Consider the following 27797-nt stretch of genomic DNA (forward strand, 5'->3'; position numbering starts at 1 on the left):
GGCTGGCCCCGAATCCGTCGAAGCCGCTGGTGGATCCGGCTGCGAGGCGTGTTAAGGAGAGATCCAGAAGAGAAGCACAACGCCTTCTGGAGGAGCAGTTATATGGGCTCTCAGTCTGACGTTGAAGAAGGTGAACTAGAGGAGAGCTGTTTTGAGGAATTGGCGGATTCTGGGACCCTTGATTTCTCTCCAGAGTGGGAGTTGCACTCAGGCGCTCCATCTAAGGATATCCAGCCTTACCATCTAGTTATGAGAAAAGCTGCTGAGCTTCTTCAATTGACTCTGCCTACAGTGGAGTTCAAGTCTAACCTCCTCACAGAAGTCTTGCATTCTCCAAATTCGGTGGTTGAGCCTTTACTTCCATTCAATGATGCCTTGACTGATCCTATTATGGAAGTCTGGAAGAAATATGTCTGCTCCTGCGGTATCAAAGAGTGTTGCAAGGAGGTACAGGGCCGCTCCTGAGGACCCGGCTTTTCTCTCTTCACATCCTTCGCCGGAGAGCCTGGTCAAAGAAGAGTCTTAGTGCCTTTCCGCAGGTTCCTTGTGAGAAGGAGGCAAAGAAACAGGACCAGGTGGCAAAAAAGACCTTTTCATCGGCTAGTATGGCCTTAAAGTCAACTAATGCCACATGCCTAATGGGGAGGTATGTTCATGCCCTGATTGACTCCTTACGTATCCTGGCCCCTAAAATTCCTGACGCAAACCGAAAGGATTTTGAGGAGGTGATTAATGACACCCAGGCGGCTGCCCGCCAGGTAATTTAAAGTGGTCTGGACACTGCTGACTCTGTGGCTCGAATTATGGGCACCGCTGTTGCGACAAGGAGATCTGCCTGGTTGAAGTCATCGGACTTTTCGGCTGATGTTCATGCGACTCTGCTTGATCTCCCCTTTGATGGCTCAGGTCTCTTTGGGAAAAAGGCGGATACTGCTCTTGAGCGGTTCAAGGATTGCAGGGCAACAGCGAAGTCCTTGGGCCTCCAGATCAGGGGCGCTTCTTCCGGCAGAAGGTTCAGGGGCTTTGGTCGCTCCTTTCGGAATTTCCGGCAAGGCCAACAGCAGCAGCAGCAAAATTCAATGTACAGATCGTACAGGGGAAAACAAAGAGCGCGTCCTCGTGGACGTCAGCCCTCCTCTTCCTCCACCTCTTCCAACCCCCCTGCCGCAGAAAAGCAGCCCTAGATCCGCTATTCAGGATCATGTGGGTCCGGTTGGGGGTCGGCTTACCCATTTTCTACAGGATTGGGAATCGGTTACGTCAGAGCTTTGGGTTCTCAATCTTGTAGAAAATGGGTATGCCCTTCCCTTTCGGGAATTCCCCCCTGTTTACCCTCCTTGTCAAGGTTTTTGCACCCAGGAACATCTGTCTCTTCTGCAGGAGGAGGTTCTAACTCTGGTACGAAAGGGTGCGATAGAGGTGGTCCCAGAGCAGGAAAGGGGTCAGGGATGCTACTCCCGGTATTTCCTGATCCCCAAGAAGGATGGCAGGCTTCGTCCTATCCTGGACCTCAGGATCTTGAATCTCTATCTGAAGCAGGAGAAATTCAAGATGCTCACCCTTGTTCAGGTTTTTCAAGCGTTGATGGAAGGAGACTGGATGGTGTCGCTCGACTTGCAGGATGCGTATTTCCACATCCCAATCCTGAAGTCGCATAGGAAGTATCTCCGTTTCACGGTTGGGTCGCAGCACTACCAGTTTGCGGTCCTTCCGTTTGGTCTTACTACTGCGCCTCGAGTCTTCACCAAGGTGATGGCGATGGTGGCAGCTCATCTCAGGAGATCGGGGATACCTGTGTTTCCGTATCTAGACGACTGGCTGATCAAAGCGGAGTCGTCGGAGAAGGTGCTCCATCATCTGCAGGAGACAACTCAGTTGTTGTTCAGGTTGGGTTTTTCGATAAATGTACCCAAGTCTCACCTGGTGCCCTCCCAGCGCAACCTGTTCATAGGTGCCGTACTGGACACTACTGTTTGTCGTGCATTCCCTCCTCCTCAAAGGATTCGCGACATACAGGAAATGATTCCTTTGTTTTACCCTGGAGCGGTCGTTCCAGTCCTGAAGGTCCTTCGCCTGCTCGGTCTGATGGCTTCTTGCATTCTCCTGGTCAACCATGCACGCTGGCACATGAGGGCACTCCAGTGGTGTCTCCGCAGGCAGTGGTATCAGCACAACGGAGATCTCGGGGAGTCGGTGAAGATCTCCAGAGAAACTGCAGCGGATCTGTCTTGGTGGAGCGTGGAAGGCAACCTGTCGCAAGGGAAGCCTTTCCATCTACCTCCATCGGTGGCCACGGTGATTACGGATGCATCCACTCTAGGGTGGGGTGCTCATCTGGGGGATCTGGAGGTCAAGGGTCTTTGGTCTCCAGAGGAAAGGTTGCTTCACATCAACCTTCTAGAGTTGCGGGCGATACGTTTGGCGCTCAAGGCATTCCTCCCTTCCCTTCGCGGTCAGTCGATCCAAGTCCTGACGGACAACACGACCGCGATGTGGTACATCAACAAGCAGGGAGGAGTGGGGTCGCAGTGTCTCTGCAGAGAGGCTCTGCGTCTCTGGTCCTGGGTTCAGGACCACCAGATTTGCCTGATGGCAAATCATCTGGCCGGAGTTCTGAACGTACGTGCGGACAGTCTCAGCCGGCAGTTCTCTGCCGACCACGAGTGGAGGCTTCATCCAGAGGTGGTTCGTCACGTCTTTCGGACGTGGGGGACCCCTCGGGTGGACCTGTTTGCCACTCGCGAGAATGCTCACTGCCCGTCATTCTGCAGTCTCCAGTATCCGATGCAAGGAGCCTTGGGGGACGCGTTTCAGTTGTGTTGGGGAAGTCAACTCCTTTACGCGTTTCCTCCCACACCCTTAATTCCTCGGGTTCTGAGAAATTCGCCAAGACCGGGCCCAAGTTATATTGGTCGCCCCGGATTGGCCAAGAAGGGTGTGGTATACAGATCTACTCCACCTCTCCTCTCACCCGCCGCTCCGTCTCCCTCTCAGGGCAGACCTCCTCTCTCAGATGGAGGGGCAGGCTCTACACCCCCACCTCCAGACATTGCACCTTCATGCCTGGAGATTGAACGGGTCAACCTGATTTCCTATTCTCTCACACCTGATGTGGTGGATGTCATTTTGTCTGCTAGACGTGACTCCACTAAGACTGTCTATTCTTATAGATGGTCTAGGTTTGTTGTTTGGTGTGGTGAGAATGATATTGACCCGTTGAGAGCCCATTTATCAGATGTGCTCCGGTTTGCTCTCTCTTTGGCTCAACAGGGGCTGGCAGTTGCCACAGTTAAGGGCTATCTTTCGGCACTGTCAGCTTTTATTTGTTTGCCTGATCAGCCCTCTCTAAGTCACCTGTTGTCTTGAGATTTTTGAAGGGTCTTGTAAATAAGTTTCCTCCTACCCCTTTTATTGTACCTCAGTGGGACTTGAATCTTGTTCTGACTTTTCTTATGGGCGCTCCCTTTGAGCCTCTTCATAAATGTCCTATGAGGCTTTTAACCTTTAAGGCAGTTTTCCTAGTTGCAATTACCTCGGCAAGGAGGGTGAGTGAGCTTCAAGCTCTTAGTTCCAAGCCCCCGTTCCTGACCATACATGCTGATCGGATGGTTCTAAGGACCAGGGCTGCTTTTCTTCCTAAGGTGGTGACTCCTTTCCACCTTGGTCAATCCATTACCCTCCCTACCTTTTATCCTCCCCCACACCCTTCCAAGGAGGAGGAGAGGTTGCACCGTCTGGACCCTAAGAGGGCGGTGTCTTTTTATTTGGACAGAACTAGAGACTGTCGCTTGGAGGATCAACTCTTCATTGGCTTTGCTGGCTGCAAGAAGGGAAGAGCGGTCCATAAAAGGACTTTATCAAGATGGATCGTTCTGTGCATAAAGATCTGCTACTCTTTGGCCGGTAAGGAGCCTCCGGAGGGTATTAGAGCTCATTCCACTAGAGCTAAGTCATCTACCTCTGCTTTGGCTAGAGGTGTTCCTGTGGAGGACATTTGTAGGGCGGCAACCTGGTCTTCCCTCCATACTTTCGCGAAGCATTACTGCTTGGATACGGAAGTCAGGAGGGACGGCCACTTTGCGCGCTCTGTCCTTCAGGATTTCCTGGTTTAGAAGAGTGGACACCCTCCTCCGGGAGTGGGGACTGCTGTGTGACTCTATTCACAAGGTGAGGAATCCACACGGCAGATGTATCTATCAGAAGAACAAGTTACTTACCTTCGGTAACGCTTTTTCTGGTAGATACTATATCTGCCTGTGGATTCCTCACTGACCCACCCGCCTCCCCGTTGTCCACTCTTCTATGCCAGAGTTATTGTACTGTAATGTATATTTGTTTTGATGTCAAGGAAATGTTTCATTTGCTTCCTGCATTTGCTTTACACTGTGTGTTTTGCCTTGACTATTGTATACTGTGTATGCTTTGTATATATCTACTGTCATTGGTCCTTCCGTGTGCCTCGATGGCACGGAAAAAAGGCGGAACGGATGTCATCACGCCGGCGTGGGCCTGTTATAGGCGTCGGTGACGTCAGCGGAGTCGCGAGCGGAGCCGTGTCTCTGTGACGTCCTATCCACGTCGGCGCGAGGCTACGAAAAAGAATTTCCGAATGTTGCTGGCGCAAGGGGGATATTCACAAGGTGAGGAATCCACAGGCAGATATAGTATCTACCAGAAAAAGCGTTACCGAAGGTAAGTAACTTGTTCATTAGGGGGAGCTGTGATACACCGCCCAGCCTCCTGTTAGACCATGGGTACTCACAAACTTTCTCTCAAGGGGCCAAATTTACAGTGTGCTTTGTGGCTGAGGGCTGCACCGGTGGGGGCGGGGTCAGTGGGGAGGGGCTCTATGAACAAAAAAAACTGGTACCATGAGGTTGATCACTGGTCCCTGCAGCGGACGCCTTCGTCCACTGAACCCCCAGACCCGACATACACACACCTCTCTATCTTTCTCAGTCTGTGTCTCTCCCTCTCTCTCTCCCTCTCCCTCTTCCTCCCTCTCTCCCTCTGTCTCACCCACTCTCACCCACTCTCCCTGGCAGAGGGAGATGTGTATCTGTCCTAAGCCCCAGCCTTTCAGAGCAGCTTTGACGGGAGCAGCAAAGCTCAGCAGCATTGGTGACCACAGCAGACACCGGACTCTGAAGAGAGGAAAAGTGAGGGAGAAGGGAAGGGAGAAACATAGTGCATTGGATGTGGGAATGACGAGAGTGATGCTCCAGGGCGTTGAAAGTTGAGACAGAAGGGAAAGGTGTTTTCACATATATATGTATTTATTTGATTTTTAATTAAAGGCAAGAAAAACCGGTATGAGCACATCGTAATCCGTAGGATTACGATAGTTGTGGACAGCTTGTATCAATAATGCATATGCAATACATGTGATTCGCTCAGTGCCTGTGTCTCTCCCCTCTTCCTCCCTCCCACTCCCTCTGTCACCCTCTTCACCTCATCCTGCCTGTGTGTGCCCGGGCTGAGAGCTTCCACACACACACAGCCGCACCCGAGCAATGACAGGTCTTAAAAGACCATTCCCATGTTAATGAGGCTTTGTTCACCTCGTAGGCACCTGCAGCTCCACGGAATCGCCCGCCCCCGGAACCCACAGAGCATTAGTCTCTTGATTCGCGCTGCTACAGGGGTTTTTGCTGACACTCTTAAAAAAATATATATACATTAAAACACAGGTACGATGTTTGGTTGGTCCGCGGGCTGCCAGGGAAGGCTTGCCGGGCCGCCAGCGGCCCACGGGCCGTACTAGGAGTACCCCTGTGTTAGACCAACAGTTACGAATCCCACATCCATTAAGGCTATAGTACCAACCCCGGTCAATCTATCTCAGCCTTGGCCCTTCCGAACAATCATACGAACCCCTACTTCTACAGGAGAATCAAAGTGCAGAAAGAGTCTGAAAAAAATCAGTCCAACAAATCAAAGTCCGTCATTCTTCAAGAACTCCATCAGTACAGAAACGCTCCCTCATGGACAGATCGTACCATCGTGGAGAAAACATTGGGACTGTCGCCAAAGAGGGAAAGGATGAAACAGAAGTCCAAGAACAATCACCAACATGAGTCTCCGGGAAGGGAACGTCAATCGATTCTCCCAAAGTCAGCAATGATGGTAGGCGTAGTAATACGTTTGAAACACCGGGTTCAGGATTCTCCAGAGTAGCGACCGAGGGCTTCTGCGCCTCTTGTCGCAAGGGGTCCTCGTCCAGAATCAAAATGGTAGTCTTGTAAATCGTAGCTGGCAGCAGTACCTGCAGTAGAGCAGGGTCCGGTTCCACACACACACACCTTCTCAGATAGGCCAGTAATCATTTTGTGAATCAGGGCATCCATATGTGAATGAAATGCCCCGATGGCTGCCAATACTGTCTTAAGCGACGGCTCACGCTCCGTCCGGTCAATTTCTCCTCGCTCAGTACCGATCATATTCACTTCCCCCAGAGAGCCTGGTTTCTCCGGGGGAACAGCAGGAGCGGAACGGACTGCGTCGGAGGGTGACTGATCGGTTTCTGTGGTAGCAATCTGCACTCCGCTGCCGCGAACGAAGACCCCGACCCACTGAGCCCCGGCGGTGGCGGACCGGGACCTCCACCCACAGCTACTGTCGTGCCACGTCACTCCTCCCTCTGTTAGTCAATCAGAATGACCGCCGTCCAAATCGGGCAATAAAGACCTCCACTGCGGTAGACCGGACCCTGCTTGATTTTCACGGCCGATGTTGTTCCAACTGCAACCCGACTGGGTCAAAACTCGAGGCCCCGGCTCTCCTGCTGGACTAGGCCGCAAACTTAAACTCGACACAACTCCGTCAATCAAGCCAATTAAGTTTTCGGGATTGCACCATCTGAGTGTGCATCGGTTCATCTACACGGAGGTCGGGCGTAAAAACAGGATTATCGACAGGATCATCTGGCAGGATACGGAGGTCGGCGGAGCTGGGAGCCTAAGCAGCCATCTTGTTTGCTAGCGTAGCTCCTCCCCCAGTTCATACATAATTAATGACGTAAACACTTCCTGGTAGAGCCGGCAGTTGAAGAGGAAGTGAGCAGTGGAAAAGATCCGTCGCTCCTGGGATATTCGTTTAGAGCAGTGTAGATCTGCGAATAAATTTGTGAAAACAAGTACAACTAATTTCTCACTAATGCAAGAAAAAGCTGTAATCTGAAGGGAAAATTTAAGAAATATGCAGAAAAATAAAGTAAAATGTATAGGGAAATATGCAGAAAATCTAGAACAAGCTTTTTTTATAGCCAATAGGTCGCGCCTTTGAGACCTTATAAGTACTTTTCCATGCAGTATGTATATATGTGTGTATGTATGTATATAATATGTATGTGTGTGTGTATATATATATATATATATATATATATATATGTGTGTGTGTGTAGATGTGTGTGTCCACTGAGAAACCCTTTCAGATATAGATATATTCATTCCTTCAGGAACGTAGACCACAGGAAAAAAACACTCTCACACCAGGGTCCGTGATGATAACAGTGTTATTGGCCAATAACAACACTTTGTTATCACGGACCCTGGTGTGCGAGTGTTTCTTTCCTGTTTACGTGCCTGAAGGATTTTTCAAACCTAATTGGACCGGGTCCCTACACCCGGAACTCGCACCAACCCCGTTGGGCAATATTTCTCTCCATATGTTCCCATACCTGGCGTGTCAGGCAGTTTGGTGCTTACTTTCTCTTCATGTTAAAGAACAGTAGAGGTTTCAGCACGCAGGCTAATGTGCTGCATAGCTAAATACATATAAGGCCCCCAAAGGTGAGACCGATTGCATTGCAAATGCGTGTTAAAAACAAGTATAATTTCCGCACCGTTCCTTGATTCTGGGATAGGTGCTACTTTTGCTACTGCATTTACTAGTAGCAAAATATACCTTCCCCATGATTCTTTATCGTGCAAGAAAATATCTGCTGGGACAGTCTATACCCGGCGCCCTACCTGCAACCACTATCTTGTTAATCCCACAGGTCGACTACAAACATCCAAGAATCTCCTTATTACTGTCCCCCAAGACCGGGAGTATGGTGCTGTCACGAACTCCCTGATATTTCTTTCACTATGTCCTTTTACAAAATCCTTACTTCCACTGCAATTTCCTCAAACCCTCCTGTGATCTATTATATTGAGGTATCCTGGGTAAGCGTGTGTCGTCTTTGACTGGAAAGTGTACAGACTGTATATTCATTCTTCGTGTCTTGGATGTGTATAGCCCAAATTCCGTGGTCCATCTCCTTTAGATGCTCAGGAGAGATGTGCAATATTAAGCATAAGAGCTGGTCATCAGTCGCATTGTCTGAATTGCATTCCAGCAGCGGGAGAGTTGACAAAGCAAGCTGTTGATCGCTGGATGGTGCCTGCTTGTGCAGAGTGGTCACTCCTTGACCACAAGGGAGATTCTTCAGTTTTCTATCTTCAGGTAGAATGTCGAAGGTCCAGAGTTTCGTTTCAAGTTTTCAGTCAGGATAAATCTAAAGTCTACATACCAAATCTAGGGGCTGGTTTACCTGCTAGGTCCCTCCGATGGGTGGGACCAGGGAAGATGGTGGTTACACCCCTTTGTCCAGTTTCACGCCAGAGCTGGGGCTGGAGGGCCTCAGCACCGGTTTGAAGTGGACTATGCATGGGACACCTTGTGTGCCCCAGGCAGTGTCTCATTCCTTTCAGCCCTCCCTGCCCCAATACACGATAGCCTGTCTGGGGTGGTGCTAGCACCTCCCAAGACGGGAAACCTATTGTCCAAGCCTCCCTCGCTGGAAGGACTCCCAGTAGCAGGAGGTCAGACTTGTATCTGTGGCAGCAGCATCCATTTTGTGATGCTGAGGCTCTGGTTAACTTTAACCGGGATTAACAGGAACAACATGTCTTCTCCCTCTAGAAGGGTGGAATGCTACCCCTGTCGCCTGAACTGGCGAGGGGGTAGTATTCCAAAGTGTATGAAACCTTACACGACATGTTTTGATAAAGCCAAACCAAAGTTGGCATTCAACCGCGAGGATAATGCACGTATGTTAAGGCTAGATCATTGAACAGCTATAAGGACATGGTTCTGAAAGCTGCAGACGGCTCAGCTCATGCTAGAGCCTCATCTCACATAAAACCAAGCACTCTGCCTCCAGGATTATTAAGGCCTGCCATAGGAGTGACTTAGAGGTATATATGTGTCTATATATAATGGTAGGTATAGGGATACTATACCTAAGCAAGGAGTGAATACACGACCTTACCCCAGCTGAGTGATCAGCCAGTTGTGTCAATGTGAATGGCCAGCCAGGGGTGGCATAATACATGCTGTAGGCCTTGGATGCACCTATGCCCTGGGTACCTATGGTACACTATACAGGGGCTCATGAGGTGACCCAATATCCAATTTGAGATGTACCTAACGTACATGGAGTCCATTTTACAGTGAGAGCAGATAGCCTGGGGCCCTGATTAGCAGGATCCCAGGCCAACTAAGTCGAAAACCAGCTAAACACTAGGCAAAAAATCTGGGGTAACCATAGTCTGGTATCCACCTTCCTACACCCACTACGGTGGGGAATTATTCAGGCATGTGAATCTATGAAAGATACCAATACTGGATAACTGCAGTTATATGTAAGTAACTTATTTCTTACTCTTTCTTGACTGAACCGGAACCTTGTGGCTTCATTGAATGCTTCATTTCCTAAAGCTGACATTATGGACAAAAAAATAAACCTTGTTCTCTCCAATCTGAGTATCTTGGGATTGTGGCATCCCAAACAGCTTTGGAAAGATATTAGAAATAAAGCTTTTTAGGGTACCTGCTGTTAAGCTTTCTGAGGGCAGCCTGGTGGACAGTTAGTAAGCTGATGTCCCTTACTTATTGTCATTTCCCACGGACCACCTGTTTACAAACAATCAACAATTTGAGCAGTGTGACCACCTTTGTACAGTTTTCTACTCCTAGAAATCCTGCTTACACCCAATAAGTCTTTAGCTCTTGAGAAAAGTTACTCAGTTCTGCTGCTATCCTGTTGGTAAGATCAATGACTATTTACTGGAAGTAACCCTCAACAAAAGGAGGTTCAAAACTCCTTGACAACTACTTTAAACCTTGCTCTTACATAGCAATTGTTTTCTCCACCACTGCAATACCAATGCTCCCCTCAATCCTGGCACACACCATGCTTTGCTTTCTAACCACCCTTCTGTAACAAGCTGCTCCAAATCATGGAAATATCTGTGTGCTTTGTACCGTAAGTACTCATTGAGCAGAAAGTACCATACAGCAAGGTACTAATCTCTTATTTAAAGTTACACTCTGCCTCCCACTCCTTAACTTGTGACCTGCTGTCCTAACTAATACTTGCATACTGCTTTGATAGACCACAGAAACCTCAGTTTGCAAGAGACTTAACCAGTCTCCTCCTCCTGTAATGTTAAAGGCAGCATTGTGCTCCAACTGCGTGATCACAGGGTGAAATACTTTAGCTTTTGCCCTAAAAATTAAGATGCCTTTTCTGACTAACTTGCTGATGATACTTGTATTTCAAGAGTGCCACAGTCAACAATCAAGTCTTGCTGTCCTTTAAATCTCATTCCCGTTTTGGTCTGGAACAATGTCTCCGGGCAGGTTTCCGACCTCTTAATCGAACAGTCCTGCCTAGTTAAATTATCTAGCTTGTGAAACCACTAAATCTGGGGTGAGGGAACCAGAGGCACGGGGTGCTGGGACTCTGCAGCCTCCAACATAAACTATGTACCACAATGTCGCCGCTCCCAGTGTAGTTTCGCTAGTGTAGTTAGTTTTTGAGTGCAGGCATCTCGCAAAAAGTGAAGGACTGGCCTCCCACCCCACCTGGTGTCCTGCTTCATCATAGACCAGTCCTCTCCCTCTAAAAACTTGGTTTGATAGAGGGCGGGCATACACCTGACGACAGGGATGCACTTCTAAACTAAGTGGGGGCCCATGGGAGAAAATAAGGAGTTAAAAGGCCATTAAAGGTGTCCGCTTAAATTGAATAGTGCTGGAATCTATATGGTTGTTTAAAATAAGGTGATCGGTGTAATGGGGATATTATTGTCTCTTAGAAGTGCATCCCTGTTGTCAGGTGTATGCCCGCCCTCTATCAAACCAAGTTTTTAGAGGGCGAGGACTAGTCTATGATGAAGCATGACACTAGGTGGTGTGTGAGACCAGTCCTTCACTTTTTGTAAGAGGCCTGCACTCTCAAACTAAAACTGCACTAGCGACACTAAACTGGGAGCAGCTACGTTGTGGTACAAAGTTATCTAGCGTGCCAATGTCTTAGACTAGTTATATACTGCCAAATATTTGAACGTTGTAATATCTGCAGTACTGTTAGTCCTCATTAGGTGCTGCCTATAGCGCCGTTACCTCTTGGATTAATTTTTTTTAAAACCTGAATAAAAAGTTCTCTGAAAGTTTCTCACCACAGTAAGCAGTCCAATTTCCCCTGCAGCAAGACTGCTTTAGTCTGAAATTGAACATCCATGCTTTACCTTGTTGTATGTCAAGGTCTGTGATGACATGTCCTTACTGTGTATTGTGGTTTCCTCACAGGTAAAACTCACACCATGCTCGGAAGTCCAGAGCAGCCTGGCATCATCCCCCGTGCAGTGAAGGACTTGTTTCAGATGACTCGTTCAGAGAACAGTTCCTCTGGCGCCCCATGGAATTTCAAAGTCACCATGTCTTATCTGGAAATCTACCAAGAGAAGGTGAGTAATCTTTTGAACAGTGGCCTGAGGTACCACATGGCCTGGAGGTGCGTTGGTTGTATAAGATGAAAATGTAACAAAAGCAAAAGAAGCATTTGAAGGTTTTTTGGGTTTTTTTGTTTTTAAATCTCTGAACAAAGTGGGTCCCTATCTGGTATCTTTACTGCCCTTGTGTGCAGTTATATAATCTTTGTAATCCTAGAGCATGCTACAAGGATGAAGGTTTGGTATGCAGTGTCCCACCTGCAGTAACAAGTTATTCTACTTTTAACTTTCTGAGGGGGTGGTGAGTTAATCGGACTACACAAATATGCTGGAATATAAAATATTGTGTACTTTATTATGCTCTTAATTCCAAATAGCCCTCTCCTGCCTCCCGAAAGTGTCTTCAAATCTTGTGATACTGGCACTGGGGCAAAAATTATTACTCGACTATAAGAGTCTCGGAGTCTCAATCACTCTACACCACAAAAGGGATCCTAGGCGTCGCACCATTCGGCGACCGTAGCTGCATCCAAGCAAAAGCAGACGTAGGATCCTTCGATAAGGACTTCAGAGCGGCAAAGGTTCTTGAAAAAAACAAGATGTCAAAGGACAGTCTGAAAAAGGACGCTTCTGCGTTGAAAAAAGATAGACCGAGGCAAATCTCAACGACCGCCCCTGTGTCATCAGTCTAGAAACAAAAAGCAGACAATCTCTACGCCGAAACACACGAGGCCCATATTGAGAAGGCTCGAAGTCTAATTGGTGAATATCCTCCAGCACAAAAAAAGATTTCGACAAAAGCTTGAAGCAATGCAAGATTGCACTAATATCAACTGAAACCGAAACAACACAAAGGGTTGCCAAAGATCCCATACCACTTAGAACCCCCAAAATAATCTAGGAAGATTCCTACTTCGGGATAAGATGCTGAACAGGACAGACAAGCCTATGCAGAATTGTCCAACTCTGACTCAAGAGCTCCAATGGCAAGACCTTGACGCAGAGTAGTCAGTCAGTAGGCCTATCCTTTGAGGCCTTCACCCCCTGATGACATTGGCATGTACAATTGGGTAATAAAGAAGGCTGCAGAAACGTTTGGGGCTCAGCTAGAGGAAGAGTAACCTCATGCCTGTTTTTTTTTTAAACACTGATGCCTACACAATCTAGGAACCAATTGCTACCTAGTGTCTTAGACCAGGGGAAAGAATCATTCAAGGATCCTGCTGTTTGCAAGGCCATAACGCAAGAGCTGAGAAAAAATATAAAGATTATACATTGGGGGATCAGTACCAGCGGACTCTATCATTGCTTCAACAGCAAGAAAAAGGCCAATTTGCCCACCACACTGGGGGCACCTCCAGACCAAGAGTAAAAGGATGGACCTCGTAGGAAGGAAAATAGAGAGCTGCAGCAAATCAATTGTGCCTTGCAAACTCGAATGCTCTGCTCAACAGGCATGCGTACAACACTGGGAGGAGGTAGGGAACTGTTATAAAACCTACCAGAACACTTCCAGAAAAGGGGAAGCCACCTGGTGGAAGAGGGCAAAAATATTGCAAAACACATGTTAGAAGTCAGCCCTTGATGCGGCCGAAACATCAAGCAGGCAAATGATTGGCATAACAGAAAGAAGCACATGGCTTGGAATATCAGGCTTTAAGCCAGAAGTGCAGAGCAACACAATTAATTCTCCATTGACTGGCGAACAATTATTTGCAACGATGGTTGATTACAAACTAAATCGACTAAAAAAAGGACTACGAAACCGCAATGTCCATGGGAGCCCTGCAGTTCAGATGTATGCGTAGAGGCACACCATTAAGACCACCAGCGGGGAGAGGTACACAACAACCTACTACCTCACACCAAGGTTACCAGCAAACATACCATGCCGGGAACCAGAGCACAGCAGGGACTTGAACAAGGCTGGCAATTTCAAGGAAGAGGGTCCTTTCTAGGGCGTCCCGTGGCAGAGGTCCGCCACAAAGGGGTGGACCACAAACCTCTAGCAAGTGACTGCACACACAGAGGTACTCTCTCAAACCAGCAGTGTCAGTACAAACAAACAAAGACCAACTTAATTCCTCCAACATACCACTCCAGTAGGAAGCAGACTAACACATTTTCAACAAAAATGGAAAGAAATTACTACAGACAAGTGGATTCTGAACATAATACAGTATGAATACTGTATAGAGCTAACAAGACAGCCGCCGCTCAAACGGCCAAGGCAAAGGACATTCAAAAGAGCCATCTTACCTGGTCAAAGAGGTGACGGAATTTCAGAGAAAACATTCAATAGAGCGCATACCGCACAGGGAAAAGGTCAGCGGAATATATTAAACATACTTCCTAATTCAATTTGTGGACGGATCATTACGGCCAATATTACACTTAAGATTTCTAAACAAGTTGGCCAAAGCACAGATTCAAAATGACTACACTACAAGAAGTGTTACCTCAGTTGCAGAGGGGAGATTACCTGTGCCTCTTCTCATCCTCCTGAACTGCAGTTCTCCCATGGACCTTGCTGTTTCGTTGTCCTTCTTGTGCTGTCTCATATTGTCATCCGCTAGTGTACCAAATAGTTGCTCTCCATTGAAGGGTGTGTTTAGGATGTTGCTTTGTACCGCCGGCTTGAATCCTGCAATTCTCAGCCATGTGTCTTCTCTGTCACCCCTATCATCATCATTAGCCTGCTAGATGTTTCTGCAGCATCCAGTGTTGATTTCAGGCATGCGTTTGCCAAGTTCTTTCCTTCCTCTACCAGGTGAGCAGCTCTTTGTTGGTACTGATCCGGTAGGTGCTTTAGAAGCTGGCCCACTTAATCCCAGTGTTGGTATGTGTGCCTGTTGAGCAGGGCGTTGGAGTTCACAATGCACCACTGTATTGCTGCATTCCTCTCAACCTTTCTACCTGTGAGATCCATCCTCCTACTCCTTGTCTGGAGGTGGTCCAGTATTTGTGGGAACATTGGCCCTTTTCCTAGCCGCTGCTGTAATTATGGAATCTGCTGGCACTGACCCCTGGATGTATGCAGGGTCCTGTGAGCAATGTTTGTATTTTTTCTCTGTTCTTTGTCACAGCTTTGCAAACTGCTGGCTTCTTAAAGGCCTCTCTCCCTTGGTCCAGCACACTGGTGAGCATGGGCAGAAATGGGCTTCTGGTTTGCTGAGGCAGAGTTTCCAGGAGGAAACATGCCTTGGGCGGCTTCTCCTCCTCCATTTTCACTCCATAAGTCAGTGCAGCTTTCTGCACTACCATGTTGTAGATCCCCCAAGTCGTCTGGCGCTGAAGGCCTTAAAGGGTAAGTGTCTACGCCGCCTTCCGGCGATTCGGTGTTGAGATCTTGCCATTTCACGTCTTGTACCTCCGAGGACGTCGAGTCCCGGTAGGATTGCAGATCTTAGTCGCCCTCTCCCTCGAAATAGTAGTCCTCTTCCCCCCAGTTCCTAGACTGGTTCTGCTGTTTTTGGTGGTTCTGCGTCTTCGTCTTACCTTTCGAATTCGACCACGGGTTTCAGTGGGGTGGTTTATACACTCATCTTGTCGTCTAAGTTCTTAAGCTGTAGGATGCTCGCCATTTTGGCCTCGAGCCTTCTCTTCTTTCTCTCCATCTCGGCGGCATGTTTGGCGTCGTGGGGTGGAGCACTTCTCTTCGAGGACGGCAATGTCGCTTCCTGCTTCCTCGATGCCGAGGTGTCCTTCTCGAGGGCAACCTTTAACTTCTTTTCGGGGCTTTTTGCCGAATGAGTCCTTTTCGAAGGATCCGCTCGGCTGACTGTCTCTGGAGGCTGTTGCTTTCGTCGAGTGTTTCGATGGCAGAGCTCCTTTCGAGGACTTAGCTTCACCCTTGCAAGTGTCGCTCAGGGCCTTTGCTTCACTTTAAAGCGTCGCTTGGATTTTTAGGGGTTGACTACTCCCATACCTCATTCAACGTCTTCTTATGGACCTCGACGACCATGCAGTCCTTGGGCCCTTCGGCGATGTCTTCTTCTCCACTGGAGAGGCCCAGGTCTCGTAGCAATAGAGGTGGCCCCTGCCCCTGCATGTTATGGTTCGATCCTCTGTCTTTCTTATTCTGAGGGTCTTGGGTGTAAACGCTGGGCAGGCGTTGCAGTCTTCGCTTATGTGGTCGAGCGGCAAGCAGAGGTTGCAGACTAGATACTGGTCCTTCTGTGCATACTTGTGGTGTCAATTGGTGCAAAACTTGGAACAGTGTTTTGTCCATATCCGTGCTTTGGGAACCCCCTTAAAGTGCATTCTCTGTCAAGCGTCTGTTTGTGTGTAAAATAACTTCTCCAGAGTCGCTCCAGGTACTTAACCTGTAGTCCGGTGCAGTTAACTTGACTCCATCGAATATCTTCGATTTTGCTCGAATTCCTTTCCAAAACTCTGGAACTCCTAGGTAACTATCCAGACCCAACGGCGGAAAAACGAATCTGAAGATGGCTACCACAGGTGGAATCTTCCACCGGAACCTCGTCGACGTCACGAAGGACACCAAATGGTGGGGTGTCTATGCCCACCTGGGCCAGAAAAAAAAAACCTTTCCGGACCCAACCACCAGATGGCGGAATAATGCACAGCATATTGAATCCAGAAAGTCTTCAAGCTGTGAAACTACGCAGACAGGTAAACTATACGACTTATAAAATGCGTGGGATTTACACATCCCGCTAAACTGAAAACTCAAGCGTTTCCTAAGGTTTGTCAAACTCTTAAATGAAGAACACTGGCAGTTCAAAGTGCTAGCTTTCGGGCTAAAATCAGTGCCAAGAGTGTTCACAAAGTGCCTGGCAGCAGTCACAGCACATCAGAGAAGACAAGGAATTCATGTTTACCCCTACTTAGACGACTAGCTGGTAAGAGTAAACTCATACAACCTATGCAAACAGTATATTCAACAAGTGATGAAGAAGCTAGTCCAGCTGGGATTTTCCATACTAGAGGAAAAATCATCCGTAGAACCAAGATGAAAGAAGTTGTTTGGGCGCAGATATAAACACTGCGTTGGGGAAAGCATTCCCCAACGACAAAAAGATAACCGCTCTAATAAAGGAGACTCGTCTATACTAGAAGGGGCATATTTTGGAACTAAAAACAGTGGTGGTAGCCTTGAAAGCCTTTCAAAAAGAGCTATACGGGAAAAAGGTGTTGAGACAGACAACACCACAACTAGATTCTACATCAACCAGCAAGGAGGGACGCACTCGGTCGCTCTCAAATCTAGCACAGAAGATGTGGAGATGGGCGATCCCAAACGGAATAGATCTGTTAGCAATACACCTACCAGGGAAGGACAATCTAGAAGCGGACAGGCTGATCAGGCAAACGGAAGCATCCCACGAGTGGGAACTGAACCAAACCGAAGTCCAGAAGTTTTTCAAAAAGTGAGGGACCCCACAGGTAGACCTATTTGCAGCATCCAAGAATGCAAAATGTCAACACTTCACATCCAGTCAACCCTGCAGTTGGCCACTAGGGAATGCGCTATGGATATACTAGTCAGGGATATTTGCGTACGCTTTTCCCCATAGGGGTTTTGGTTTAGTTTTCGCATTTGTCAAAGCCGTAGCCACTTTCAGGCCTTCATTTTTTGACGTTGAAGCCTCCCTTTCGTGGCTGCTCTTCGACGCCTTTCCCTCTTCTTGGGTTTTGCCGTCTGAGTCCTTTTCGAAGGATCCGACTGGCTGTTTGTCCTTGGATGCAGTTGCAAACATAGTGTTTCAATGGCAATGCTCCTTTTGAGGACTTTGACTCACTTCTGCAAGTATCAGTGGAGTGATTGGGGTTCGACTCTTACCTCTGGCATTTTCTTTTCGACCTCTATGGCTATGGCGTCCTCTGCCGATGTCTTCCTCTCCACTGGAGAGTACCAAATCTGAGAGCGAAGGTGTCCCTGGCCCCTGCATACTGTAGTTTGCTATTCTTTGCCTCTTACTCTGAGGGTTGTTGGTGTGAATGCAGCGCAGGCATTGCAGTCCTCGCTTCGATAGTCTAGCGGCAGGATTCTGTCTGGATACTACTCCCAGTTAAGCTACATGAAGGCATTTGTAACAGAGATTAAGCTCTCCGAGCCAGACCTGTGGTTACTCCCCTGGACATCTAAAAAGCCCCACATTGACCAGCAGTCATCCCCGCGACAATCACGGGGCCGGCGGAGGCCCGCTCCAAAGAGGCCCTCCCATGTCGGTCCCGTCTTCTCCACTACTCTGAGGTCCCGGTGAGGCGCGTCCCACCATTTTGACTGCACCGAGCTGCCGTCTTCCCGGGCAGAGTCCCGACCCCGGCGATCCACGCAGCGACACCATAATCTGAGGGGGCACCTGATCGCGGTGACCAAGACCTGGAAGCCTGCCACCGGTCATTGTTTCATCACCATCCTCCTGGGGGACTCGGCAAACTCAGCCCGCCTGACCCCAAGATGGCACCCGTGGAGCGCCTCCAGTGAGGAGGCACACAGCAGCCCCCCTGGAAGCGCTCACAACACCATGGACATCAGGTGAGCCGAGGCCCCCCATATATCCCCTGCAGCGGCGCTTCCCTGGCTGAGGGGTCCGGCGAGGCCTCATTGTTGAACTGAATACCCCCTCCTAGGACTGCCACAGGAATTGCCACAAGCTTAGAAACAAAAAGGACAGCTTTTTCACCCATCGGAGATGAACAGTCTCACTGCCCGCATTCTCCAACAAGACAATACAGCCCCCAGGCAGGAGTTACGTGCCTCTGTCTGTTCAAACCTTATGCAACCTTCCTCCCCCCCCCCCCCCCCCCCCCCCCCCCCTCTGATCTGACTCTTTCCAGCTTCTGTCCTCTGATGCCCTTGCCCCCACCCTGTTTTTCTGTGAACTTTAGACAAGACTCCCTTTAGTCTCTATGGTTGTCTCTTCCCTTAGCCACACTCCCTCTCCTTCCCTACCCCCCCTCTTTCCCTCGCCTTTCACTCCTCCCCTAATTTTTATTGCGGATGGTTTGATTTAATGTTTCTTGTTGATCTTCTTCAAGTATATTGTTGAACCACATTGTTGCACTTCCTGTCTCTCCTTTCGTCTTCTACCGCATCCTCACTCTCTCCCTCCTCTCTCAATGTTTTGAGACTGAACTATTTTGTCTGATGCCCGATGGAGCTACTTGGTTTAGCTATAGAGGAGATGGGCCTTGGATTCCCTCCTTGGTCGTCACCTACCCAGTCTGTCTTTAAGCAGACTTATTTTAGTCTCTCCTGATTTGTCTCTTCCCTAGCCCCTATCCTCTCTCCCCTGAATCTCTCCCCTTGCCTGCTACTCTGCCTATTCCCTGTCCGTTGTGCCCTTTTGACTAAGCACTCCTTCTCCCCTAGTTGGGGTAAGATCCAATATTTATACTCTGGAGTCTCAGCGAACCCGCTGAGTGAGTCCACTGTGCAAAGGGAGCCACTCACACTTGAGGTATGGTATGGCACCCCTTGCCAAAGCACTCCCTCTCCCCTTGTTTGGGAAGGATCCAGTTTGTAGGCCTTGGAGTCTCAGAGGCTTTTTGAAAGAGTCCACTGCGTAAAGGGAGCCTCTCGCAATAGAGATAGGGAAGGGATACCACTTCCCTTGGGACCACAGCTTACTGGACTTTGGACGTTGCCTTGACTCGTCTACCGGTTTGTGTCCCTGCACCCTTCCCCTCTTCTCCCTAGGGTATGTCTCTCACCCTCCCCTTTACCACCTTCTTTATCTGTCTACTTCCCCTGAATCTCACCTTGCCTTCTTTTCCCCTTACGTATTTTGTGCTTATTGTTTTTCTCGACCTTACAAGTAACTATGTTGCCATGCTCTTAGAACTGTTTAACCTTTGTACCTTTGTAACGATGTAACCTGTAACTTAGATCTGATTCTCATGTAAAGCGCTCTGATACCTCCGGGTCTAGCCTGCGCTATATAAAACTTTTAAAATAAATAAGATTGCAAACTGGGTGTTGGTCCTTCTGCGTATACTTGTAGTGGCAGTTTGCGCAGAATTTAAAGGGAGTTCTGTCCATCACCGTGCCCAGGGATACCACTGTGTGCACATTCTCTGAAGAAACATCGAAGTTTTCGATGTTCTTTCGTCATCCTCTGTACGTGACTCTTACTCCGGTATGTTCTCCGGTGATCTTTTGATCTTGTAGATTTTCGTCTATTCTTCTCAAGTTTTGGTGCTCCTTAACTGTCGATCCAGACCCAACGGCGGAAAAAAGAATCTAAAGATGGCAACCAAAGGAGGAAGTGCATCGACGTCACAAGACACCAAATGGTGGTATGTCGACGCCCACCTGAGCCATGGGGGGGAAAAAAAGGAAATACAATTCTAGACCCGACCACTAAATGGCGGAATAATGCACAGCATAGTGAATCCAGAAAGTCTTCAAGCTGCGAAACTACACCGACAGGTAAACTATACGATATTTGCATACACTTTATCCCAATACCATTGCTGAACAAGGTGATCAGCCAGCAAGTGCAGAATCATCAAGATGACTATGATTCTCCTAGCACCACAGTGGGCCAGACAGACCTGATTCTCGGAACTAATAGAAGTTTCACAAGGGACAAGGCACAACAGTCCAAGAAGAAAAGATTTGCTTCCCATTCAAAACGGGAGAGTACTTCACCCAGAACCAGGGAGCTTAAGCCTAGCGGCATGGCTCCTGAAAACTTAGAATTGGCACATCTAAAACTACCTGAAAGCACTATAGCTTATCTAAGAGAATCTAGAAAACCAACAAGAAAATATTATACAGCAAAATGGAAAATATACGCACTATGGTATGTTGCAAAAGGACTGTCAAAGATCACGAGCAACTGTGCTCAAATACACTTGGCAGCAATTGTTGCGTACACAAGAGGGGAAACAGTAAAGAGCTTCTTCACCTTGCATGTGGTCAAACAATTCATGGAAGGGGCAAAGAGAATTGCACCACCAAAAAGGGTACCAGCACCAGCATGAAGTCTGAACATTGTTGTAGCACAATTAATGAATGCACCTTTCTAAGCACTGCACAAAGCAACGCTGTAAATGCTTACAATAAAAACAGCATTTCTAGTGGCAATAACCTCACTACGTAGAGTTGGTGAACTGCAGGCACTAACTCCACCGGAGCCATACTTTCAGATACATGGTAACCGAATCGCCATGAGGACAGACCCACAATTCATGCCAAAATTCCACATAAATCTAAGTATACAGATACCAATATACTTTCAAAATCCAAAGGACAAAGCAGAAAGGTATTTACACACACTTGATGCAAGAAGAGCAGTCCCGTATTACGTGGAAAGAACTAAAAAATACAGGAAAACTAAGCAGTTATTTGTATTCTTTGCAAAAAGTTTTGTGGGAAGACCAGTAACCAAAAACGCAATAGCAACATGGATAGCACAAGCTATACAACTGTCACAAGCACACAGAACAGACGTTACAAGAAGCACCCCGGGCACATTCAAGAAAGCAAGGAGGACACATGGAAACAAGACAAAGAATTTGAAGATGGCTACCAAAGGTGGGGCTTCCGGAGGACGTCAGTCGACGTTGAGACACCAAATGGTACTACGTTGTCGACGCCCACCAACAGCCCCCCAAAAAATACTACAATTCCGGACCCAACCACTAGATAGCGGAATAATGCACAGCATAGTGAATCCAGAACAGTTCTTCCAGCTGCAAAACTACACCGACAGGTAAACTATTTGTTATTTTTTAACCAGACAAGTCTGTAAATTATTATTTTTATGTGCAAGTGACCAGGCTTACTTAAAAATCTGTCCCATGTGGATTGCAGTCTTTAGTGTCTGGGCTTAGGACACGACTGTCCATGAACCCTCATGCGCCCATACGGTATCTGAAATACAGAGATGAAGTTGTTAGTTACTGCACACAAGAGGTCACAAGTAGTAGTCGCAGCCTTCGCATAGTTTTTGCTCCTGGGCAAACTCCTGTATCCACTTCGTGACTGAGCTTCTTGCTCAGTCATCCAGAAAGTCCAAGCACAAGGGAAAAAAGTGGGACTCAACCCAGTCATGCCATTCTTACTCAGATGAGAGGAACCACAATGTAAATCTCACTTCAATGTCTCCAGCCACATAATTGATCCCTTAGCTGGTATCTATATTCTCTGAATCTCCTAGGCAGTCACTGATCTCTCACCAGATTGAGGCCTTCAAAAGCAGCCATGTTGCACATCTGTAGTGTGCTTCCATCTCCCTGTAGTGTACCTTTGGGGCCCTATGGACCCAAAGGGGTCTCCAGTCAGGTTAACGTTGTTAGGTCCTTCACCAGCAATGTCTGTTCCTGCTGAACCAGTTACTGAGCCACTGCCTTGTGTTACAAACTCCATCCTGCTTCATGACCCACATCTGCTTCTGCCTTGTTGATCACTTGTAATGTCAGACTCCGTATTGACTTCTGTCCGAACTTGTATGATGTTGCAATACAATTGCAAAGTTCAACCAGCCGTCGTGCTGCGTGACTCTATCTATATACTGGGTCCGCTCTCGCGCTCCCCACACCCACCCGGGCCTACCCAACCACTAGATGGAATAATGCACGGCATGTAAATCCAGAAAATTCTTCAAACTGCAAAACTACAGTCAGGTAAGAATCTACCCCTTACTAAACAACCTTCTGTGAACTGTACTCTTTTTTTCATATCAGTGCCAGTATTGGACATCTGCACACTGGCCAGGCCAATCTGCTAATGGACTCTGGTTCAGAAGGCGTAAGCAGCCTAGAAATGTTAGCATGCATGGTCTATGCTTATATGGAACGCTGCTCGTCCTTCAGGACCTGCACGTTGCCACCTCCTGGCAAGCAGAACTGCTTTTAAAGTTTCTGGATCCAGCCGGACGCCTGGGGAATATTTACAAGGTGAGGAATCTGCTTTGTTAATGACAGGAAGTAACTTATACATTCGAGGCATGTGGGCTGTTGAATTCATATCTATGCATAGATCGACGCCTAGTGTTGGGTCCGGATGATTGCACATTGTTGTCCTGGAAGAGTCTTCGAAGTATCACGAGATAGGTGGCTCCTCCCCTGGACTACAGTGCACATGGGCATCCTCTCCATCCTCAGATTGTTGTTTTTCCGCCATTGGGTTTGGATGTATATTTGTTAACTCCAGTTCGGAATCGATAAACTTTATATTTGGCCAAAAGGCCTTTAGTTATCGTCTGTATTGTCATTGCGATCGGTGCCCAGTACTTGTTCCAGCTCTATCCTCGAGCCGGACGTCAAGCGCTGCATGGCTTTTCAGCACTAAAGGCCGGGTCGACGCCAGAGGCCTTATCGACGATCCATTATGGAACTGAGCCCGTTCAAGAGATGTCCCGTTTGCAACTGCAAGTATCCTCACATCGATGTCCACCCGGTGTGCAACAAGTGCCTGTCTCCGGATCACGATGAAGTCAGCTGTATGGCTTGTTCTTGGTTCCGCTCCAAGAAGACGATTCGCCTTCAACACGCAGCGCGAAAGGAGGCCCAGCAGACGGCACCTGACCCGGTGAATATCTTCGATGCCGAGGAAGATGAGGGAGTCTAGCAGGAAGTTCAAGAGAACCTGTCTCACCCTGCATCGGAGATCGACTCCAGTTACGACGCAGATGTGGAAATGGTCGATAATGAAGATGCCGTCGACTAGGTAGGAGACGACGATGAGGCCTTTGGGGCCGTGGAAGATAGCTCTAGCGAGGAGCTAGGCCCAACCGTTGGTACGGGGGCCGAGACTAAAAAAACTCTATAAGGCTCAGGTCAAGGGATCGCCACATGGCCTTACCCGAGATCAAACAAATAGTTCTACAGCCTCGCCTCAAGGCCCGGCTACGGACATTTCCAACGAGCCATCGGTTGAACAATCGAAACCAAAAGCATCGGTGTCTACAAATCGAAAGCACCAGAAACTATATCGAAAACGAAAGTACGCATTACTTTGGTCGGATCAAAGGCTTCTGAACCATCGGCACCGACTAACAGAAGAGTTATTGACCCGGTGAGGTCGCTAAAGGGTGTCGAGCCGAAGGCCGGGGCACCGAAGAAAATGGTCAAGGACATCGACCCGAAGAAGTCGACGCCGAAGGCCTTAGACACAAACAAGGGACTCGAAACTCAGAACGTTCTCGATCCTAAACATCGACTCGACAAGGCTTAGGGCAGTAAAGACCTCGAGTCCACGACTAGCAGTGGCTCTGAAGACCCCGTCGAGTTAACACAGCCATCCGCCTCTTTTACGAAGCAGGTGTCGGACTAGCTGCAACGCATTAAAGAGAAGGCTATTGCTGTCGGACCGAAGGCCACTCCACCCCTGAAGCCAGTCAGTAAACCTCCGAAGTCATCGACACCGATTAAGTTCACACTGCCGCCGACAGTGGTACCTAATATTTACAACAAGGGGTGGTGAGGGACAGAGTCTCTGAATTAAGCAGAAAGCTCTCACCCAGTCAAGAGATCAGGGCTAGATCCAACACCGTTTTTTAGCTCACTGCACCATCCCAGTTTCAGAACCTGGCTGTATGCAAATTAGTCTGTTCCTGTCCCAGTGCATGATGGGAACAGGGCAAACCAAACTACAAAAGCCAATTCTTACACTGGGAAGGAAACAAGCTCCCGGGGACCGGTTTCTGGCATTACAGCCGTCTTCGGCCCGGTTTGCTTGAATCCTGATGGTGCAATGAGCAAGGGTCTCACATCTGAGAATACCCTTCCACGCTTAGGGTGGACAAAAATATTTACAACAAGGGGTGGTGAGGGACAGAGTCTCTGAATTAAGCTCAATTCAGACACTCTGTTCATCACCACCCCCTTTTGTAAATCGATTTTGGCCACTATAGGTGTGGCAGGGTATACTCAGACATGAGTCCCTTTCTCACTGCTCCATCAGGATTCAAGCAAGCCGGGCCGAAGACGGCTGAAATGCCAGAAACCGGTCCCCGGTAGCTTGTCTCCTTTCTGGTAAAGAATTGGCTTGGTAGTTTAGTCTGCCCTGTTCCCATGATGCACTGGGCCAGGGACAGACTGATTTGCATATAGCCAGGTTCTGAGCTGGGATGGGGCAGTGAGATAAATAACGGTGATGGATCAAGCCCTGATCTTTGGACTGGGTAAGAGTGGTCTGCTCAATTCAGACACTCTGTTCATCACCACCCCCTTTTGTAAATCGATTTTGGCCACTATAGGTGTGGCAGGGTATACTCAGACATGAGTCCCTTTCTCACTGCTCCATCAGGATTCAAGCAAGCCGGGCCGAAGACGGCTGAAATGCCAGAAACCGGTCCCCGGTAGCTTGTCTCCTTTCTGGTAAAGAATTGGCTTGGTAGTTTAGTCTGCCCTGTTCCCATGATGCACTGGGCCAGGGACAGACTGATTTGCATATAGCCAGGTTCTGAGCTGGGATGGGGCAGTGAGATAAATAACGGTGATGGATCAAGCCCTGATCTTTGGACTGGGTAAGAGTGGTCTGCTCAATTCAGACACTCTGTTCATCACCACCCCCTTTTGTAAATCGACAGTGGTACCTAAGGCGTTTGCCCCTAAGACGGGCATCGAAGAGGCCAAAAAGGTGTCCATGGGGCCAAAGCCTACAACTACGGAAGGGGCCACCAAGCATTGACTGACTCTGCAGGAAGATCAGTCGAGGCAATTCATCAACGCTGAGACTGGTAGACTTTCCATTTTCAAGCGAAAGATCGCACCAGAACAGCCTATGGAGTCATATAAAATTCCATTGAAGAAAGAGGGATTCTGCTACGTCACCTTTTTGAACCTCTACAACCATATGGACAAGACCCTGCTCCTATTTCACCCACACATTCAGATGTGGATGTAGGGGATGGTGACAATGAGGATTAGTTATCCTGTAGACACTGATCCAAAAGATCACACTGAACCCTGGACGGACGCTGTTGACCCAGGGGATCCAAAAACTGCCCCGGACAGTCATGCCTATGCTATTAAAACCTCACCTACAGAAGACACGGCTGCGTTTAATGCACTTATTGAGAGGGCAGCAAAAAATCATGATGTCCAGCTCCATGCTGACCCTATTGAAGAGGACTTTTTGTTTGACACCTTCTCAACCTCAGAACTGTCAAGACTCTACCCATGCTAAAAGGTGTCCTGAAACACGCTGGAGACCTCTTTAAGGAGACCGCGAGGGTAGTAAACCCCAGAATTGAGAAAAAAAATACAAACCAGCACCTGTGGACCCTACGTATATCAAGGGACAGTTACCGTTGGACTCTCTGGTTGTTTCCAATGCTCGTAAAAGAGCGAACTCGCAAACAACTGGTGATGCTCCTCCCCCTGACAAGGAATCTAAAGTGCTAGAAGCATCAGGAAAAAGGGTGGCAGCTCAAGCGGCCAATGTCTGGCGAATCTCCAACACACAGGCACTCTTAGCCAGATATGACAGGGCTCATTATGATACACTCGAGACCCTGTTGCAACACTTGCCAGAAGAGTATAAGGAGGCAGCAGAGATGCTAATACATGAAGGGAAACTTGTATCAAACGCATCTATTAAGTGTGCGCTAGATGCAGCAGACACTGAAGCCAGGGCGATTAATACAAGTGTTATGTTACGAGGACACGCCTGGCTGAGACTCTCTGGCTTCAAGCCTGAGATACAAACCACCATACTCCATCAGCCGGTTAACCCTGATTACTTATTTGGCCCAGAAGTGGACACCACCTTAGAAAAAATTAAGAAGGACACAGACTGCAAAGTCTATGGGGGCTCTACAGTCGCAGCAGTTCAAAGGTGGTTGTTTTTCGTCGCTCCAATAATAGAGGAGCTTCCAGAGGCCAGGTGTCCCAGCAGACACAATACAGTAAAGGAGGCACGCAGACCACCTACAAGAAATAGGGTGGCTATCGTGGAAACGGCACCAATGGCAGAGGTCGTGGAAACCACAACTCTCGATCCTCCGCCACTAACCAACCGTGACGTCTTGTCACTGCCCCCGACCAGATCACACCGGTCGGGGGGAGACTACAACAGTTCCTGCCGGTCTGGAAATCCATCACTACAGACAGGTGGGTGAGGCAGCTAATCCAGTACAGTTATTGTTTGGAGTTAACATCCGCTCCACCCAACATACCCCCAAGGCACTGACCTATGTCCGCAGAGCATTTACAGTTATTGCAGCAGGAGGTAGTCAGCATGCTGCAAAAAGGAGCCATAGAGCTCGTGCCTGTCGAACAAAGAGGTACAGGGGTGTACTCGCTGTACTTCTTGATCCCAAAAAAGGACGGGTCCCTCAGACCCCTACTGGACCTCAGGCCCCTAAACCAGTACATCCTATCAGAACACTTTCACATGCTCCCATTACAGCAGGTTCTATCGTTACTCAGTCAGGGAGATTTCCTCGCAACACTAGATCTGAAGGATGCATATTTCCATATACCACTACACCCGTCACACAGAAAATATCTCGGATTTACCATTTAGCATCATCAGTTCAAGGTCCTCCCTTTCGGAGTGACGACAGCACCCAGGGTGTTTACCAAGTAAGTGCCTGGCGACAGTGGCTGGACACCTACGGAGACGGAACGTTCACGTCTACCCTTATCTGGACGACTGGCTTATCCAAGCAAAGTCGGCCCAGCAATGTGCCACCCCCATGTCCCACACAATTCACCTTCACAATTTGGGGTTTTCACTGAATTATCCAAAGTCCCACCTTCAGCCCGCCCACGTACAGCAGTACTTGGGCGCGACAATAGACACTCTGGCAGCCAAAGCACAGCCAAATTCAGTGCGGATCAACAGCATGCAATTGCTGATCGGAAATTCAAACCACAACACTCTCTTCCAGCACGAGTGTTCATGCAGTTGATAAGCATGATGGCCTCCTGCATCTTCATAGTCCCGCACGCAAGACTACACATGCGTCCGCTTCAGGAGTGCTTGGCACGTCAGTGGAAGCAGGCTCACGGACAATTGAAAGACCTTGTGTTGGTGACCTGTCGCGCATACAACTCTCTGCATTGGTGGAACCCACAAAACCTTTGCAGGGGCCGACCGTTCCAAGAGCCTGTGCCACAGATTATACTGACGACGGACGCATCTCT

The 27797-nt window shown here is 48.4% G+C and overlaps 1 protein-coding gene across 2 annotated transcripts in view; it reads left to right on the plus strand.

Annotated features, from left to right (window-relative positions):
• KIF22 (kinesin family member 22) overlaps window positions 1-27797 on the plus strand; it is a 157828-nt gene that overhangs the window by 77447 nt on the left and 52584 nt on the right. For both annotated transcript variants that reach the window (XM_086950588.1, XM_086950589.1), the window contains exon 4: window positions 11581-11738. In XM_086950588.1, the coding sequence (XP_086806714.1) occupies window positions 11581-11738 (158 nt within the window). The remainder of the gene's footprint in view (window positions 1-11580; window positions 11739-27797) is intronic.

The sequence above is a fragment of the Lissotriton vulgaris genome, unplaced genomic scaffold, assembly GCF_964263255.1.
Source record: "Lissotriton vulgaris unplaced genomic scaffold, aLisVul1.2 SCAFFOLD_1510, whole genome shotgun sequence".
Taxonomy (NCBI): domain Eukaryota; kingdom Metazoa; phylum Chordata; class Amphibia; order Caudata; family Salamandridae; genus Lissotriton; species Lissotriton vulgaris.